The sequence below is a fragment of the Erigeron canadensis genome, chromosome 3, assembly GCF_010389155.1.
Source record: "Erigeron canadensis isolate Cc75 chromosome 3, C_canadensis_v1, whole genome shotgun sequence".
In the NCBI taxonomy this organism is placed as follows: domain Eukaryota; kingdom Viridiplantae; phylum Streptophyta; class Magnoliopsida; order Asterales; family Asteraceae; genus Erigeron; species Erigeron canadensis.
The window spans coordinates 37,405,299-37,424,800 of record NC_057763.1 but is presented as its reverse complement, the minus strand read 5'-3'; the positions used below and the strand labels follow the sequence as shown (position 1 = coordinate 37,424,800).

At 31.5% G+C, this 19,502-nt stretch overlaps 2 protein-coding genes across 2 annotated transcripts; both read left to right on the top strand.

The window, feature by feature from the left end:
• The first annotated feature begins 766 nt into the window (after positions 1 to 766).
• Positions 767 to 2,811, top strand: LOC122594241 (cell division control protein 45 homolog). Its single transcript, XM_043766713.1, has one exon. The coding sequence runs from the start codon at positions 767 to 769 to the stop codon at positions 2,558 to 2,560; it is 1,794 nt and encodes a 597-aa protein (XP_043622648.1). The 3' UTR covers positions 2,561 to 2,811.
• A 6,408-nt stretch (positions 2,812 to 9,219) lies between these two features.
• LOC122592063 lies at positions 9,220 to 11,822 on the top strand. Its single transcript, XM_043764273.1, has 5 exons — positions 9,220 to 9,339; positions 10,240 to 10,380; positions 10,439 to 10,641; positions 10,746 to 10,800; positions 11,742 to 11,822. The coding sequence occupies exons 1-5, from the start codon at positions 9,220 to 9,222 to the stop codon at positions 11,820 to 11,822; spliced, it is 600 nt and encodes a 199-aa protein (XP_043620208.1).
• Positions 11,823 to 19,502: the final 7,680 nt, after the last annotated feature.

The window sequence follows — 19,502 nt, the reverse complement described above, 5'->3', positions numbered from 1 at the left end:
ATTTGTGGTCAATTGCATTTGGTCCTTCGATAGTCTAACCATAAAATATATGTATCATAAAAATATCAGAAAATATCTTATTGATAATGATAATGATATTAAGTTAGAAGTTATAACCTTTTACAATTTTCTTTTTAAGTATATATTATTGATATATGTTTAAAACAAAGTTTTGAGGGTTGTGTTTATCATTTTATTGAGTTCTTTTAATGATAGTCCCATAACTTTTATTAATTTATATAAAAAGTTATGTCTTTTAGCATAAAATTTATGGAATGAGTTTTCTATATGAAAAATATAATTTTTTTTTGTTATTATCTATAAGTGTAATTCAAATGAAAAAAAAATGAGGGGTATGTTCAGTAAAAGAAAAAACATGAGGGGTGAAAGACTTAAACGTAACATGATACTTGCTAGTTTAGGAAACAACCAAAACAAAATAAGTGATTTAAAATTTTTCATTTTGAAATATTCCTATAAAACCGCCAAATCCTTTAGCGCCCCTTTTCAATTTTATTCCCTCAGTAGTAAAAACAATTAAACAATCAAATATTTTTATTATTTTTCTTTTCAATCTCAAAACCCACACACACACACAAACACACACACTTTTCCCCCCTTTCAATTAATCCCTCTCAATTTCAATCTCAAATCTCAATTCATTCTCAGATCTATTAATAATCTCAGGTAATTTCTTTTAATTTCAAAACCCTAATTTTATTTCAATTTAATTTTTATGACCTAAATTGTAGTTGAAAGTCAAATTATGGTTAGGGAATTAAAGATTGAATCTTTTTATAGCAAATTGAAAGAATCTGCATTAGCTTCAGCTTCAAAGACACCGTTGTTGATATTTCCGTCTACTTCGGATGTGGATTCATTATGTGCTTTAAAAATTATAGGTCATGTGTTGGAATCTGATTCCGTTAGGTATGCGTGTTACCCCGTGTCGAGTTTTAAGGAGATTTATGAGTATGCGGTACCAGGGGGGTTAATTGAGGATCCTGTTACAATACTTTTGATTAATTGGGGGTGTCATAGGGATTTAAGGAAAGTGTTGGATTTAGGGCCAATGGCGTGTGTTTTTGTCGTAGATAGTCATCGTCCGATTCATTTGCATAATCTTAGTCATTTGAATGATAGGGTTGTGGTTTTGTTTACTGAGGATGATGAGAGGCAGACGGATTTAGCGTATGGGAGTGATTATATGGTTTTAGCGGCTGCTAGTGATTTGAATAGTGACGATGAGGGTGAAGAGGATGAGTCCGATAGTGAAAACGAGGATGACGGTGGGGACGATAGTGATGATGATGGGGGGAATGGGAATAGAAAAAGAAGGCGGGTTTCGAAAGATGATGATGACATTGACCCGGTTAAGGTGTTCAGGAAGCTTAAGAAAGAGTATTATAATATGGGTACTTTTCATGGGAAACCGTCGGGGTGTTTGATGTATGAATTATGTGATTCTTTGATGAAAAACAGTGTTGATTTATTGTGGTTGGCTTGTGTGGCGTTAACTGATCAGTTTGTACACGAGAGGCTGACAAACGAAAGGTACCAAGCTGGTGTTATGGAGCTTGAGCAGCATTTAATTAGTTCCGGAAATTTAGGTGGGGTTACTTCTGTAACTTTAAAAGATGGGACGAAAATTTGTGCGCCTGAGGCTTCTAGGATTGTTCATGAAGATGAGCCCAGGTTAATGTTGTTACAAGAATGGAATCTTTTTGATTCGATGTTGTGTTCTTCATATATGGCGACCAAGTTGAAGACTTGGAGCGATAATGGGACTAAAAAGCTTATGTTACTTCTTGCTCAAATGGGGTTTGCGCTTGATGAAAGTAAGCAGAAGTTTCGGTATATGAGTATTGAGATTAAGAAGAAAATGAAAGATATGTTTGACCATTTTCTGCCGGATTATGGACTGAATGACTTCTATTATCGAGGTTTTTTGCTGTTACATGGCTACAGTTCAAAAGTTTCAGCTGCTGATGTGGTTTATGGAGTCACTGCACTATTGGAATCATCTATAGATTCAGATGTGTCATGTGCTTCCAAGCAATTTGGAGAAGCATACGATGCATTGTCATTGAGGAAGCTTGATAAATTGGAAATGGGCATGAGACATGCCATCAAGATCCAACGGGCCATTCTCAGACAAGGTAGCACTGCCATAACCCGAAAGGGTTCAATAAGAAGTCAACGCACATTCAGATGGGTCAAACTTGAAGATTCAGCTGATGCAAAACTTTTGGGCTATCCACAAGCTTTAACAAAATTCGGGTACTTCTTGATGGACGCTTTGAAGGAAAAAGGTGCAAAAATGAAACCTTTAATATGTGTTTGCTACACTCAAGGGCGGGAAAAGGTTTTAATTGTTGGTCTTTGTGGTAAACCAAGGCTTGGGGCTGTTCAGGGAAATGCATTTGGGATTGCTTTTAGAAATATAGCTGAGGAGACAGGGGCTGAGTTTTTTCATGAGCTTTTCGAGTCATCATGGATTGTTTTGGATGCTGGTGCTGTAAATTCATTCATGATTAGGCTAACCAATAGGCTACGGTGAACAACTGTTATATCCAAGAGCTGGTATAAGCAATCTTTCTACTTGCATTTGGTTTACTTGATAGTTGTTTTTTTCGTTTCATGTATTATGATTTTATCTTAGTGTTGTTGAAAGTCTGCAAGTCCTTCAATAAAGAAGATCTTGACCGAAAGTGAACTGGCCCATGTAAGATGAAGGCCTTATATCTGCTTACATTATTTGTAGCTTTGTACCATTTCAGATTCCTTTATAAAGAAAACTGCATTTAGTTTCTCTAAAGTTAATCTTAGTAATTTTGTATCGTTATATTTGTTTGTATGAGTTAAACATGTTTGTTGTATGTGTAGTTAATTATCTTTGTGCTTATATATCGAATTCTATATTTGACCAACTAGTCATAGCTTTGAAAATGCTGTTTTTATGCTGTCAAACACCTCCATTGCAGAGGGGTGCTATCCTAAGGTCGGCTCAAGTGGTCGAGCATAATCTATAGTTGTATGAGTCCTCTTTTTATACCTTATCTTATCTTTGAGTTTATGTTCATCTTGAATCTGATAATCAGAATTTTGAGAACTCATAAATATGGGAAGTTTGAACATCTAATCTGCAAGAGATTATAAGAGTAATAATGACTTCCTTGATAACTTAATTGCTTTCAGATTTCCATGCCTCTTTTCATATTCAAATTGATACAGATTATTCTAAAAAGTAGTAGTATTGCATCTTTATTATAATTATAATTGTTCCCAAAACCTATATAGCGATGATATTACATTTGTAGAGGGAAATGACTCAATGAGAAATGTTTCCTCACATTTAATTCAACTCACTTTCTAGCATGAGCAGTTAAGATTAAACAATATCAATTCAAATTCATTTTGTATTTCTTTGATTGTTTCCATCACTCCTAATATGAAAGATTAAACTAGACAAATTAGTTACCGTGTAATTCTTCATTGCGAAGTTGAATAGCTATTTAAGTCTGCTAGGACAGTCACACTTGATCTAGGTTCAGTTATAAATAAATAAGTACCAGGCTACTGCAATTTTGATACCTGTTTTCTTTGGTGAGGGTAACAGTTTAACACAATTCCCAATCTTTCCATATACACTGTGGTTGTGAGCTTAGTCGCCAAACTATCTGACTTTCATAATCTCCAAATGCTTTAGTTTTAGATATTTTAAATCAGAAGATCAAAACAAGTGCCGGAATGCATTCATATACAGTAATCATATTCGTGGCCTGATGTGGGCCTAAAGTGGCTCTAATTCAAAACTGAACAAGTTTGGTTCTACAATATCATGTATAAGATACCATTTGATAGCATTTTTTTGGATTTGGAGTTACCAATTTTTCTGTATCCTTTTATTATTACAAGCATAGTGCCCGCGCGTTGCTGCGGCTAGAAGGTGATGACAATATAAAAAAGAGGCGGTGGTGGAGATCGAGAGATGCGGTGGAGAAGGAGGCAACGGTGGAGGGTGATAGAAGGTCGATGAGAGTGTGTAATGATTAGAGAGAATAAGAGAAAGAAGGGTATATAAGGGTTTTATGTTTAAGTAGGGGTATTTTGGGGGGAAAAAGTGCTGAATTTTAAGAAATCCAATACTCTTTATAAGGGATGTTTAAGTAGGGGTATCTTGGGGGAAAAAAAGTGTTGAATTTTAAGAAATTCAATACTCTTTATAAGGGGTTATAGATATAGATTATTATTATTATTATTGGAAAATGTTAACTATAAACCTAACGACTATCATTAGAGTGCTTAAACCTGAATTTTATATGATAAAAGTTCGTTAACGATAGCCCATACGGTTGTCAAACCCTTATTTTACATACTTACATGTTACCTTCAATATATATATTTTTCAAGTCAAACATGTAGTCAATTTATTCCACGAATCTTAGTTTGTTTTTTTCTTTATTTAACGGGTCGTTAAAGTATGACGGATGTAGGGGCGAAATCGATACAGACTTCTAATGAGCTGTAATTAATCGAGTTCAAGCATAGTAGTTTTCGATATTGTGACAAACTCGAACACAAAATTACCACTTGGATAGTTTCACGAGTCAAGCTTAATAAGCTAATATGCGACTTAAAGTTCTTCGGTAATTCAAGTCGAGCGAGCTATTCAAGCTTTATGAGTCACACGGGCTGAGTGAGCTTAGTTCAAATGAGTTTTAAGAATTTTCTAACTATAAGATTATTCTATTCATGATCATACATGAGATAATTCGAGCTCAAGTTTGAGTTTTTGCACAACTTTATCGAGTTTGGAGCTTGAAATATTGTTAAACATAAATGTAAAAAATAGAAACAAAATTGAATATCGAACTCAAACAATAACTAAATATTCGAACTCGAGTTGGAATACAATTTTTAGAAGTTATTCAAGCTCGATTTGAGCTTAAGCCGAGTAATTATTATACGAGCCAAATACTTTTAAATTAGATGTTATAGGTATATTAGGTGAAAAGTTTAGATTAGTGAATTAAAAAGAGAGTACTTTGGGTAGATCAAGTCTTTTTGAGATATTTGAAGGGAATAAATGATTTATAATGTACTAAGATATATATTAGTGTGTTCAAAGAAAAAAATTTATAAAGTTGTAAATATTTTTAAAACAAAAAAATTCAATATTTAATAAATTAAATTTAATTTAATTAGTCTAAACTAACTTTGGTAAGTCTAAAGATGTTCTAAGGGAGTGTTTGTTATTATGATTACAATATAGATTTTGCGTTTTCAAAATAGATTATGTGTTTTCAAAACTGCGTTTTGAAAAAGCATGTAGATACATGTTTCTTCAAAACTGCATTTTCATAGCAGATAATCACTTTTTTCATACAAACACTTTTTTATATTATTTACGTTTTACGAACGTAATAATTAGATAATCACTTCAAAACGTATTCCCAAACACCCTCTAAAATAACAAATTTACTTTTTGACTAAAGAAGCTTAAAAATGTTGATTATTGTACAAAGATAAAACTTATTATTAAATACATCCCTAAATATTATAGTTGACGTGCATAAAAAAAATTATATCTTTCATATAAAAAGAAAACAGCATGTGAATTTTACGTTAAGTTTATAATTAATTATTTTTTTGACCTGAACTATATTCCTAAAGTTGCATTTAATAACATTTTCTTTAAAAAACTCTTATAAACAATAAATTTCCTTTCAAATGTAATCAATATTATATATGAAATATTATATTACAACAATCAATATCTTATAATATATTAGAAATAATATTATATAAAAATTAATATAGTATTACAATAATCAAATGCACATATATCTTATGGTATTACAATTGAAATATAATACTACTAACTTTTTGTGTAAAAAAATATCCGTTTAACTTAATATTTCAAGTATTAGAATATGATTTCATTACTATATTTAACTACGTAAAAAATATTGTTGCAATATTTTATATGAAATATGATATAATATTGCAATGATCAATAACAACACACATATATCTGATAGTATTTCAATTGAAATAATAATTTTTATAATATTTCAAGTATTATAATATGATTTCCTTATTTTGTTTAACTACGTAAAAAATATTGTTAAATTTTTGTATTTTTCAATTATAATATCGGTATAACATCTTTTCTACTTTATTCAAATTAGTTTTATTAAAATACGAACAACGTATTTATGGATTACAAGACATATAATATATGTTCCTTAGATAAGTTGCTTTTTATTAATGATGTAAACAAAAATATATATTACAGCCTTATACTTTTATTAAATACATTTTATAAACCTACTTTTTGTTGTTGAAGAAAGGCTAGAATTTCACACAAGTCAACAGTCATAGAATTAGATTTACGAACTTTTTGTATGTTGTTGGTGTATTTTCAGGTGATAACATCATTGTAGAAGTTTGTCTTAGGTCTATTGAATATGTATTTGTAATAAATGTTAAGTTTTGCATGTAATAAGTAGAACTCATGTTAATCAAACTCGTGTTGCCCTTACGTATGATTTGAAGCCATGACCTTTTGTTCACTTCATCTTATTCCATTATTAAAATGCTACTAGGCTATTAAGTCATTGGCCATACTAAAGTTAGTTTGTTGAAAATTGAAATATACACAAAAAAGTTGCTTATAAACATTTAAATGAAATTGTGTTTTAAATAAGTCAATTCTAATAATAATATTAAGAAAAATATACTTTTTGCATTTGAGTAGTACATTGAGGAAGTTAACTTAAATAATACATATGATTTGAAATTAATTTTACATGTGAAATAGGATATTTATAATAATCAACATTTTGTATTTATTACTATGGGATAACATATATACTGTGGGCAGTATATATGTTGGGTACTGCATAAGTGATAATCAGGGGGCAGTTTTGTGTATTTATAAAACTCAAGTGTTTAGTTTGTAACTCATCTAAAATTTTTATTCATGGTTGTATATAATATTGGATACAACTGTTGTACTATCATTTACCCTATTACTATAATATATTAATTGGAATATAATATTATAAAAATTAACATTTTTATTTAACTTATTACTTTAAATGTTAAAATATGATTTGTCAATAAGGTTAGTGATTTACTAGTAAGGTCTTTGACTTTTCTTTCAAAAAAAAAAAGTAAGATCTTTGACTTTGGAAAAAATTAACTTCAACTCGAGTCTTATTTCTATATTTATTTATATATTTGTGAGACGGATTAATAAAGTTTTCAAGATTTTTAAGTTTCATCCTAAACATATATCTAATTTAAAAATTAGAACATGATATAATGGTTCTGAAAAAAAATGTTAAAATATGATTTCCTTGCCTATTTAATTATGAAAGATAGCATTGTACCCGTACGATACGGCGACAGGTTGGTAGTGACAACGACTGGTGGTGGTGACGGCGGTCGTGGTTGTGACGAACTGTTGTTGGTGGTCGGTAATTGATTTATTTTAAAAGATAAATGATTGATGATGTAAATTAACTTATTAAGGGTAAAATAGGAACTTTGAATCTAAAATTTTTATGAGAAAGGAAAGTGAAATTATTATAATATAGTATAGAAATATACATACATACAATATTATTGTCTATATTTCAACAAATTTATTTTGATATCACGAATTGTTGTTTCGTTAAAACATCACATCGTACTATCATAGTTAATGAAAACTCTATATACCAAGTTAACTTTTTTATTTTATTTTATAAATTTTATCTTATGGATAGATAAATGCAAATTTCGTAATCACATGGAACATATTCTTTCAGTTATGATGATTAGCTTAATTATGCTAAATTGCTAACTAATGCTAAGTATCAATAATATTTGATATGAAATACAATTTCTTATTCACATATTCACCTCTATTTAATAACAATAAATTATAAAGTAACCCTCACAGGCTCACAATATCAAAAAAACAAATTCAAATATGCCGTTAAAAGAAAACAAATAATGAGAGGAATCATGATAAGACATAATTAACTATGTGCAAAAAACAACTCAGTAATTCCAATAAAATGAAAAGTATACGACAACTTTTTATAATAATGGTTTCGCATTTAATATAATAGTTTAGAAAATAACGTAATCAGTCACATAATTTTTTTCAGGAAAGCATAATATTTTCAATGAATTGTAGATTAGTGTTATTAAGTCACATTTATAAAAAAAGAACTTGATATATAATTATTTGATAGTTATGTTTATTTGTATTTTGTAATGCATATTTGTAATTTCCATAATTTACTTTTAGGAAACATAAGTTATAATATTCTAAATAAGTTAATCATATAAACAGAAAGTTTGACTAAAAAGTAAAATATATACCCCTGAGATCACTTTATCTTATAAATTTTTTTTTATTACAGTGGCATCTAGTGTTTTTTCAATGTTATCTCGTGTTTTTTCTTGGAGTTGTTATCGAATTTGATTGAAAGGAGTTCGTTCATAGAATGCTCTTTTTCTAATGCACATTTTTTTTAAAACAATACAATTAATATGTGAGAATATTACGTTCAAAAACTCATGTTTTGTTATATAGCATTTTTTAACAAATGAATATGGTAAAAAGAAAATCAAGTTATAAATAGTTATATTATAATATTTTAATGTAATAATAACTTAAGTTGTTATTCAATAAATTATATCCTAAATAGTATTTATTTAAATATTGAAAAATTTAATAAGTTATAAATTAAAATAGTTATTAAATGTAAAAAAAAAATAGTTATTAGAATTAAGTTTATTATTAAATGTGGTTATTAAAAGTTGACTCAATTTTTAAGGAAAGTGGTTATTATCTGCTAGGAATAAATCCAGTGCGAATATGTCCGAATGCAACAGTGACACTTCATATAAAATTTCAATCTATAAAATTGGACCTTGATGATTTATCTCTATTAACTACTATAAGTCGGTAAAGGAAAAATTTATACTCAGTATATATATATATATTGGATTGGATTGGATGTAATTTTGGCTTTGTTATAATATGGTTTAATTTATTAGATTATAGATAAAGATGTGACTCTAAAGATGTTGATTAATATACTGTTTTTAGCTTTGGTCACATAATTATTAGTGTATCTGCTTATGTTAGACTAACACCGATTATTTTTGATAATTTAAATTTAGAAGACATCTTACAAATTACTTAACATAATAATGCTTGTAAACAAGAGACATACTATTACATCTATTGATGAAACAGCACCTTTTAATGAAATTGCAGAATTAGTATTTCATGTTGAGGTTAATAGGGAAGAGCGAAATTTTAACTCAGATGTATGAAACCCAACCATCGTGTGAGCGGGGTAATAAATGGAGAGGACTACTTGGTTAGACTAGCCGAGTCGAGCTAACTTTAATGTACGTGGCCTAACCGGTGTTCCCGTGGAGCACCCTAGTTCCCTCTATAAATACCATCCATAAAATCTCATAATGCACAATCAAATTAAACAAGAATATTGTATTTGTATATCAGGTTGAATTTCCATTAACTTTTGTTTAATACTATCAGATTTTTCAATCCTCATCCTGATCAGTCATTTGAAAGTTCATCATGTTGTGTCAACTTTTTAATAATTTACTTCATTTCTATGATAAATTTGTTAGTTTTAATCATTTTTTGGTTCGGTCCGATAGGATTCACTGTTCTGTATGCAAATTTTACTGAAAACATTTTCTTCGTAGAAAGTTGACAAGCTTTTCTTTCAGTTTTATTGTTAAACTATATACATTTGTTGGATTTGGATTCTAAATCCTTAAAAATACCTAAATCAAGTCTTTTAGTGTTTGTGTGTGGAGGTGGATCCTGCAAAATTCTGCTGACTTTCACTAAATCATTTACAAATTTGTGCTATTTATAACTCTGATAATGAATTTGGAGTGGATTTTGTTTTTTCAATACTTCTGCAAACTTTTAGCTTCAATACCTGTCTTTTTTTCTTTTTAAATTAGTTACACAGATCTGAGTTTTGTTAAATGAAGTATGAATAATCATGGATTGTATATGTATGGATACAGTTTTGTTTCTTAAGAAATCTTAAGTAATATAACTTTGCTTAAATCCAATTATCCACGACTGAAAACATTTGGTTTGCCTCTATATACGCTATACTCTAATTAATCTTTTGAAAACTGCAGTTTCATAACGTTTTCTTTTTTTGTGATTATTCGTTTCAGGGTAATGTGCGCCTATTAATGATGGACTCTGATAATGGAAGAAAAGTGAGGCTCTTTGGAGTCGATATAATAAATGAAATACCTGTACATGAAGAGGAGGCAGTTAGTACGGATTCTCAATTACCAGGACCTGCACCATATGTATTAATAAATTTGGAGTCATCAGATGATGAGGAAGTTATTGTTTTGGAGTCGTCAGAGGATGAGGAGTTGGATAATGCGGAAGTTGTTGGTTTGGAGCCGCCAGAGGATGAGGAGGCGGATAATGAGGAAATTATTGGTTTGGAGCTGCCAGGGGATGAGGAGGCGGATAATGAGGAAGTTATTGGTTTGGAGCCGCCAGAGGATGAGGAGTCGGATAATGAGGAAGTTATTGTACTATCACGTACGGCCTTTGAGGAGGTACATTCTGTGTTATACGCTTACAAATATAACGATTTACGTACATTTTTTCAAAACCTCTAATTAAATATTCAGATCCTTAAGTGTCGTTTGTCTTTTGTCAGGTCTTGGGATCAAGGACAGATGAAAATAGATCTGCAGCTAATAATCATGAATCTGGTAAACACTACTGCATGTCCCTTAAACTTGATTACCACGATATATATATATATATATATATATATATTCAGTTTTGTTTACGTCATGATAGTAGTATTCAAAATTCAATCTGTGAATATATATGAAATTCTTTTAAAGGCTACAATTTTGATGGATTGGGAAGTAAAATGGATTTAGAAAGTGTGACTCCTTTGAGATGTATAAGGTTTAGATGCTCTTATAGCTGTGAATATATATAAAACTCTTTTAAAGATTTTGATTTTGATGGATTGGGAAGTAAATCGGATTTAGAAAGTGTGACTCCTTTGAGATGAAAAAAACAGGGTAATGGCGGGAGCCCTAGACTCCTTTGAGATGTATATAAGGTGTAGATGCTCTTCTTTAGTTATACATCATTCCCTGTTTTTCCCGCGCTTTAAATTTCTATTGGCGGCGTTTTGTTGTGTGCTTTGCTTGCACGACACGGGTAAAATATCCAGCCATCTTGGTGTTTCTATTTCACTATATCTATATGAATAACATTGTAGCACATTTCCTCGAATATAGTAAGATTTTAATTTACGACTTCTTAGTGTTGTCTCTTGATTTCATATCTGATTTGCATTTAAGCTAGATTCCCCTTTAAGTTCTGCTCCAAAGCTGGTTGATGAATACTTAATAAAGTTATACATAGATTAACCACTCCTTGATTAGTTTTCCATGGCAATATATCTAACTGATATATCGAGCAGCAATTTGAGATTCTCACTGTCTCATTTGTTTCTGCTTTTGTTTCTGTTTCTCTTTTTGACACCCCTGAACGTTACATCATTAAATTACATAGCTTAGAACGAAATGTGAATACGTGGCATACATCGTATATAAGTTTTTTCATTTGAAACAACGAATGTTTTTCTAACTTCTTAACTTGCACCATCCTTTGTGAATCCCTAAAATGACAGGTGAAACCTTGGCTAGTAACCAGCAAACAATCTGTGATGCCAATATGCAATTGGAAGGACAATCTGGCCCTTCCATGGTAAAAATACCAATACTCTCTGATGTCTTGTACATTATGCAATCCTATTCAGGGCTGACGTGCCAGTTTTTTACGGGTTATTAGTAGCTAATAAATGTTTTTATTTGGTTGATTAAGTTTAACTATTTTAAACTTTTTTTTTTTATTTATGGACAAACAATGGACATACTCACTGAAGTTGGTTTCTTTCGTAACTGCAGCTTGAGCCTGCTGCACCACTGCCACCACCACGAGCTCCTTTTGACTGTCCCATTTGTATGGGACCTTTTATTGAGGAGGTGACAACCAAATGTGGACACGTTTTTTGTGAAAATTGCATAAGAACTGCAATTTCTGTGCAATCCAGTTGTCCAACGTGCAGGCGAAAGATCACCTACCGGGATCTTATAAGAATCTATCTCCCGAGTGGCAATTAAGCTTGAGGTGTATACCTAATCCCTTTTCTCTAACAAACTTAAAACAGTATTTACCCCGACCTTTCAAGTGAATAGAAAGTACATAAATTGTTTACCAGTTATGATTCCATTAAATCACCCGGTAACATTTCAAGCATGATACTTCAATCAAACAAGATAGGTTTTTGAATAGCTTAGATTAGCATTTTATGCTCTAACTTTTTGCAGAACGCTGAAAATATGTGGTAGAATTCATATTGAATTCTCTATGATGTCAACATCTTTTGCTTGATCTTTGATAAATTTAAAATCATGAGTTGCTGATCACTGATGTTCTTAACTTCTTATAAATTTTTAAAGTTTGTACTTTTTATATTAGTTAGTTGATTTAATTCAAACCGTTTCAGTTACTAAAAAAATGAATCGAGTTTTATTTAATTTTTAGCATGCTTGTGGATACTTGAACACTCATATCAACTCCTCTTATAATTGTGTATTGACAGGTGGTGAGCGGTCCTGGGACTCGTATGTTGTTAAATGAATAGAGGCCTAGAGGGGAGCTGATTATATCATGAGCCTTGTTTACCAATTTTAACTTTTAAACATTTTTACTAGATATGGTGATGTGATCGCGGGTCAGGTGGATCAGATATTTATGTTCTGTACAACATTAAACTCTTTTTTCTTGTTCCTTTTGCGGACAGCTATATCAAAGGATAAAAATTGTAGCTGCCCTTTAAAATAAAAGGGAGTCATTATCTTAACAGTTTTTAGACTTAGGGAGCTGCAATATGCAGTTATGGATATGAATTGCTTTGTGAAAAAATATATGTGGTAATTTCATATATATTACTGGCCAGCTTCGACCTGAAAGACCAGGTTGCTTGCTGTTGCAGGACCGACCAGAAAGATTGGGCAGGATGCATCCCTGGCCATGGGTTTCGGTCATGCTATAAGAGTCCTTAGAGTTGTAGCTATCCAGATCATGTCATACTCCGTATTATTTATTTTATTCATATATGGGAAGATATGCATAAAAGGTTGAAGTTTATGAACTTCCCCTTTAGCCATAGTCTACTTGCGTGTTTCCGTTTCTTCTTATTCTTCTTACCGTGGCAGTGTGGCACCATACCTATTAGTTAATTCACAACGACCAATCTCTCCATGCCGGCCAACCATTGAAGGGCAAGCCACCATCATATAGATATGGGTGGCCGTAACGTCTTCCAGCCTACATCAAAGAAAGACATAGTTTATTGATGATCCATATATATTGTCAATAAAATCCTAGCATGGGGAAAAAGGAAAGAAAAAGTAAAGGCAGAAACTTATGTTATTTTAAATTGGGTTTTTCTAAGGCATTTAACTCCCTTAATTAGTTGGAGTTCTGGGGGACTTGGTAATGAATCAACATATATGGTTTGGGAACAAAAATTGGCAAAATGGATAAAAGGATGTGATTCGATCAATGATCGAGCTACAATTCTAGTCAATGGTTCTCTGACCATGAAGTTTTAGATCGGCAAAATGGATTTGATAATTAAGTGTCCTTCTCTGAATCTGTCTCTTAATTTTGGTAGTTATAGACTTATATAGTGTTAAAGTGTGACCTTTTTCTAGAACAGATAAAGATACATTTTATTGCATTGATGTCATAATACTTATCAAGTATATAGTTGTGGAACGGAAACTAAAAGCCTTTGGAACTCGATCGTCAATTCACATCATGGAAACAATTATGCTACTTGGAATAGAATTACTTCGGCTAAAAATATTTGGAGCATGTATAGAGGGTAAAATTATTTTGAGAATTTTTATTTTTTGAGAACCTTTGAAAATTTTTTAAATCAAGTCTCACCGATGATTGTTTTTTACATGAAAATTTTTTTTGACTGTTTTCTGAATAACTTATATGTAATTTTGAAGTTTATAATTGTGTGGAGTCATGGATTATCATCCGTTATACAATTATGTGGAGATTTGGATTTTTGATCACATGTGCACGAATATTGCTATGATCACATGTATGCAAGTCGATCGCATGTAATCATAGCAATATTTGTGCACATGTGATCAAGAATCCAAATCTCCACATAATTGTATAACAAATGATAATCCATGCCTCCACACAATTATAAACTTCAAAATTACACATAAGTTATTCAAAAAACAATCAAAAAACAATTTTCATGTAAAGAACAATCATCGGTGAGGCTTGATTTGAAAAGTTCTCAAAAATTCTCGCAAAAAAAAATTCTTAAAATAACTTTTCACTAGAAAATATGAACCACGTATTCAATTCATTTACTGTACAACGACCAAAAGATTTGGAGCTTGATCCGAAAATGGTGGGATGCATGTCAAGAGACCATCTGTTTCTTCTATACATGCCTTTAGCATTAGATTGAGTCCTCCTTACTTTCTAAAAGACGACATGTAATCTAAAAAGCATTCATATAACTTTTACTTTTTTTTTTCCTAATGTATGGATAGATGGTTGTTAACACCCTTGTCTCTGGAGACAGAGGTAATGGGTTCTATTCTCATCCCTTGTAAGGCCGGAGGTCCTTTTCTATCTTTAGATTTTCTACACCGTCGTGGTAGGGGTAAGGTTGTCTACATCTTAACCTCCCCCATACACCGTCGAGGTATTGGGACCCAAAACCCGTAGAAGACGACATTGGGCGTTACTTACTTACTTTTTTTTATGGATAGATGGTTGTTGAGATAAAAAGCTTTTTAATGAGCTATATGAAATTTTGTGAATAAAAATCAAGGACTGGGAATGCTTTTCTTTATCCCTAATGTTCTCACGCCCCCGTGTTAAGTTAATCCTAAACCAAACCAAACCAAAAAATGTATGAGTAACTAAATAATAATCAAAGATATATTAATATTAATTTCACTATATGTAAGCAAAACAATATTTTCAAGACATAGTGATAAATTACTAACTTAAGATATAATTAACTAGACTCCTTTTATATGCTACCATCTTGTTGGATTGCATTATTTGTTGCATTGCATCATATTGGGTTTTGATTTCATAGTTTTCTGACAGTGGGCTTTTAAGTGTACATGAATGGTAACCCTTCTATAGTTCTATGTGGTTAGGTGTGTTGGATCATAAGTATAAGATTTTAGTTTCTTTCAATTTTGAAAAACTCCTTTTTTCATATGCCCCTAGCCCTTAAATCTTTTTGGGCCCCTGGAAAATCAACCCTTGGATAGTTGCTCATTCCGCATTATGCTTAGGTCGCCCTTGTGAGTTGTGACAATCGCTGGCTCTTGATGGTGTTTGGTTGGTCATTATGTATAAGAAAAGAAGATAGATAATTATATTATGTTCAAATAGTTGATACTTATTTCATTTTCATGGGTGGGGAGATTTATATTCACACACGTGAAAAACAGAGGGGGTGGGGGGTTGTGAGGGGAAAATTTAGAAGCTTCTAGCTCCATTGTTGTTTTTTCCTGTTTCTAAAGTTCTAAATTTATTTGTTTTGTACTTATGTATGTTGACTTTGAACGAACATATTAACTCAAAGTTTTAAATTATGATTAAACTGATTTGATTTATTATTAAGGAAAATGATAATGACAGCCAGGGTTGTCACTAACAACATATTACATGTTTAAAAACTTGTACATTACATATTAAAAACCGCCCCCTGATTTTTCTAACAGCAAGGTACAAATTTTAATGCACCCAATTAGTTTTTACTGACAACCCTAAGGGCTGTCACTAACAAAACCCTATTATTAATAGTAAATCAACGTTTAACTATAATATAGGGAGTCTTATTTCTATGTTGAGCAGCGTGATTTAAATTAGTGGTAAACACATGTCCAATCCTCATCTCATACAAAAGGCCGGAGTTCTTTTTCTACTATTTAGGTAAAACATAGAAGGAGTCTCTTTACCTAAGTGGAGCTAAGGTTTGTCTACATCTTAACCACCATCATACACCATTGAGGTATTGAGACTCAAAACACGTGAAAGATGAGAGTGGACAATTACTTTACTTTTTTATTTTTATGTTGGCTGTGAGATGAATAATATTAGGATGATCATTTCCTTTTCTTTTAATTCAAAGTTTTATGTTTTCTATATTTATAAATAAAAGTTTAAAGCTCTATTTTATCTTGCAACATAGAAGACATGTGATGCTTACATCAAATGATTTTTACACCAAAATATGCAAGTTAAAACACAAATAATGCAATACCCTTAAGTATGTATTTTGGTGTAGAAACTAAATTTTTTTGATGTATTACTCGAAAATGAATACTAAAATGTAGATAATGATAATAATCTCATTATTTTAATACTAGTCTTGTACCCGCGCGATGCGGTGAGGCATAGGAAAAAAACGTTGGTTAAGTAGTGGTACCGTGTTATTATATGAATGTATGATTCAACTCAAGTGTTTTTTATTCCGGTTGAAAGTGCAAACTGCCGTTGTTGTTTTAGAGTAAACGGTTTTTATGTTGATTGATTATTTAGTAACGCATGACCGCATGTGTGTTTTTTGGGTATACTATGTGAGCAACTTCAGAGAAGAGAAGGGACACGCATAAGTTTTTTCATTTAAGGGTATTTTTGGAATTTTAGTAATAAAGTATAGATTGATGGGAGTATATATTAAAAGGGTAAATTAGAAATTTTAAAGGTAGAGTGTTAAATTTTGGAGGGGGTAGTTTGTTTATATAAATAGTATAGATTATTTTAATAAAGTATCAAAGGTGGGCGTGAGTAGAGAGTGGTAGGTTGAGGGGTTTGGTCATCTAACTTGTGGTCAAGGGCAGTGCCATCCGTATAGTGCAGTAGTGCACTTAGCCACATATTACACCAAACTCCTATATATGTTCTGACCCTACTTACTAAAAAATGACTTTTCTTATTTTTATTTTTCAGTACTTTTAGTTACAACTAGTTTTTCTGTGGGGTGTTCACTGTTCATGGTAAAATAGTTAAATGGTTACTCAATTTTTATGTTTTTAAAAAATGTTGCTCAAATAAAATATCTAACGTGTAGTAAGTAACCTACTTATTTTTCTCATGTCCAATTCATATAATAAACCGATTGATTCTATGGTTGTCAAATACGATTAACATTTGTATATAACTTGAAACACACAATTTACATCTATGTATAAATGTTTAAATTCTGGAACATCAATTCCAAAGATTTAATTTAGCTTGTAAAACGTTACACATATTGGGCAATTAACAAAACAGGTTATATGCTTAGAAAATAATAATGAACACTATAGAAGTTGGTTACATATTATACACATTTTTACATATAGTTTATTTAAGAATATAGAATTGGGACTCAGGTAGGGATTTAGGGTAGGGTTGTCAATGATCGATTCGGGTTGGTGGGTTGACAGGTAGAAAATCTCCAACCCTAATCCAACCCATTAAAAATTTCTGGTCAGAAATTTCAATCCTGACCCATAACCTGTCAACCCGAAACTCGATCCGTCAACCTGATTTACAGTCATATAGGTTGTGGGTTGGTGGGTAGATTTCAGGTCAAATGGGTCATTGGTTGACGGGTCAAATTGGTTGATGGGTTGTCCTATTAAAAAAATTATATAAATTTTAATTATCTTCAGGTTGACGTGTAGACCTGTTAACCCAAAGGGTCAACCCGAACCCAACAAAAAAAAATCAGGTTAGTGGGTTAGCGGGTCGACGAGTCGACATTTCACAACTTTGACCTGACTTTTTTTGGGTTAGGACAAGATTGACAACCCTAATTTAGGGTACCAACCATTCTCAGTAACACCGTGTTACCCACGTAATAAATAAATAAAATAAAATAAAAAGTGTATCACCGTTCTGGTTTGGGAGGTGGCGTATCTACCTTAGTATTAGGGGGTTCAATGGACCACCCTTAGGAATTAAGTTTAGTTAGAAGACTTTAAATAGATTGCATTTGAACCCCATAAAAATTATGCTTGGAACATCTTAAAAATTTAGTTACAGGTTTTCTATCTAGGAAGAACACGATTTACTTACATTTTCATTTTACCCCCTCATAGTTATTACAAAGTTGAGTTTTTACTTTTACTTTTAATGATTGTATGTATAGAGATTGATACAAAATAGAATTGTCTTTTATTGACGGATTGACCTTTAAGTGTACATATTGTTTTGACTTTTGAATGGTATATTTTGTAAGATCGATTGATGTATCTTAACAAAGGACTACATGTCTTTATACAATATGATAATTAAAGTTAGTTTTTTTTTTCTTTGATAGTCTTATTTAAATATTTTAAAAACCCAATAGAGTTTCTAATCAAAAGAATATAAAAATATATTCAACAACTTAATGCCGTTGAATGAGAAATGTATAATAACCTTAAGAATGGTTGTTTAATTAGTACATTATCAAGTATTGAAAACAATCGTTTTAAAAGGTATTGTTCATTTATAAAAGCATTTTCTCGAAATCTCATCAAATAGGTTTTGCTATCTTGTGACCCGACCCGACCCGACCAGTTTTTTTAGTTTTGTCAAATATCAACCAAATTATCGCTTCAGGATTTTAAGGACCCTTATGAACTTGCAACCTAGATTCGCCACTGTTGGGAAGCAGTGGTCTACGATTCTCATATGCAATGATTGGACATAAGGGATTATAATATTATATGATTGGTTTTTTTTTTTCGTTTAATTACTTTTAAAAAGAAAAAAACAATAATAGGGAATGTGCATTAGGGGGGGAGAGCCGAAAGAGGGAGATGGAGAGGGCTTCAGATGCCATGGTTGCAAGCTCGGAGGGAGATGGGTGGCGCGAGCTTGAAGCTCGCTGAGGACTGAAGGAGACAGGGACCGAAAGTGTAACTTGAATCTAACCGTTGGAGAACTGTTGGTGTAAGATATTAGGCGTCAGGGACCAAATGTGTAAAACTGCGCCAAACTTTTTTTTTTTCGAGTTGCTGTGCACACCTTTTTTTTGTTTGTTTTTTTCTCCAACCTATACCTTTCTTCTTTTTTAGCAAAGTGAAATTTTTGCTGTTTCCAACCTTTTTTTTTGGCATAGTATAAACTTATTTTTTTAATTATGTACGAGTAATGTTTTACTTTTGATATGTAATATGTTTTAAGTATTAGAGTAAATTACATTTTTCGTCCCTAAACTTGGCGCGTTTTTCACTTTTCATCCTTAAAGTGAAAAAATTACAATTTTGACCATAAACTTGGCAGTGTTTTGCAATCTATGTCCCTCGCCAAACGGTGTTAAGTTTCAGCCTTTAAGTCCCACACGTGC

What these genes read in the sequence shown, in the direction of transcription:
- LOC122592063 (XM_043764273.1), top strand. Translation starts at nt 9,220, where the DNA reads ATGCTTGTAAACAAGAGACATACTATTACATCTATTGATGAAACAGCA. An exon ending in AGCGAAATTTTAACTCAGAT is followed by an intron (nt 9,340 to 10,239) that starts GTATGAAACCCA and finishes TATTCGTTTCAG; the next exon opens with GGTAATGTGCGCCTATTAAT. An exon ending in TACCAGGACCTGCACCATAT is followed by an intron (nt 10,381 to 10,438) that starts GTATTAATAAAT and finishes TGGAGTCGTCAG; the next exon opens with AGGATGAGGAGTTGGATAAT.
- LOC122594241 (XM_043766713.1), top strand. Translation starts at nt 767, where the DNA reads ATGGTTAGGGAATTAAAGATTGAATCTTTTTATAGCAAATTGAAAGAA.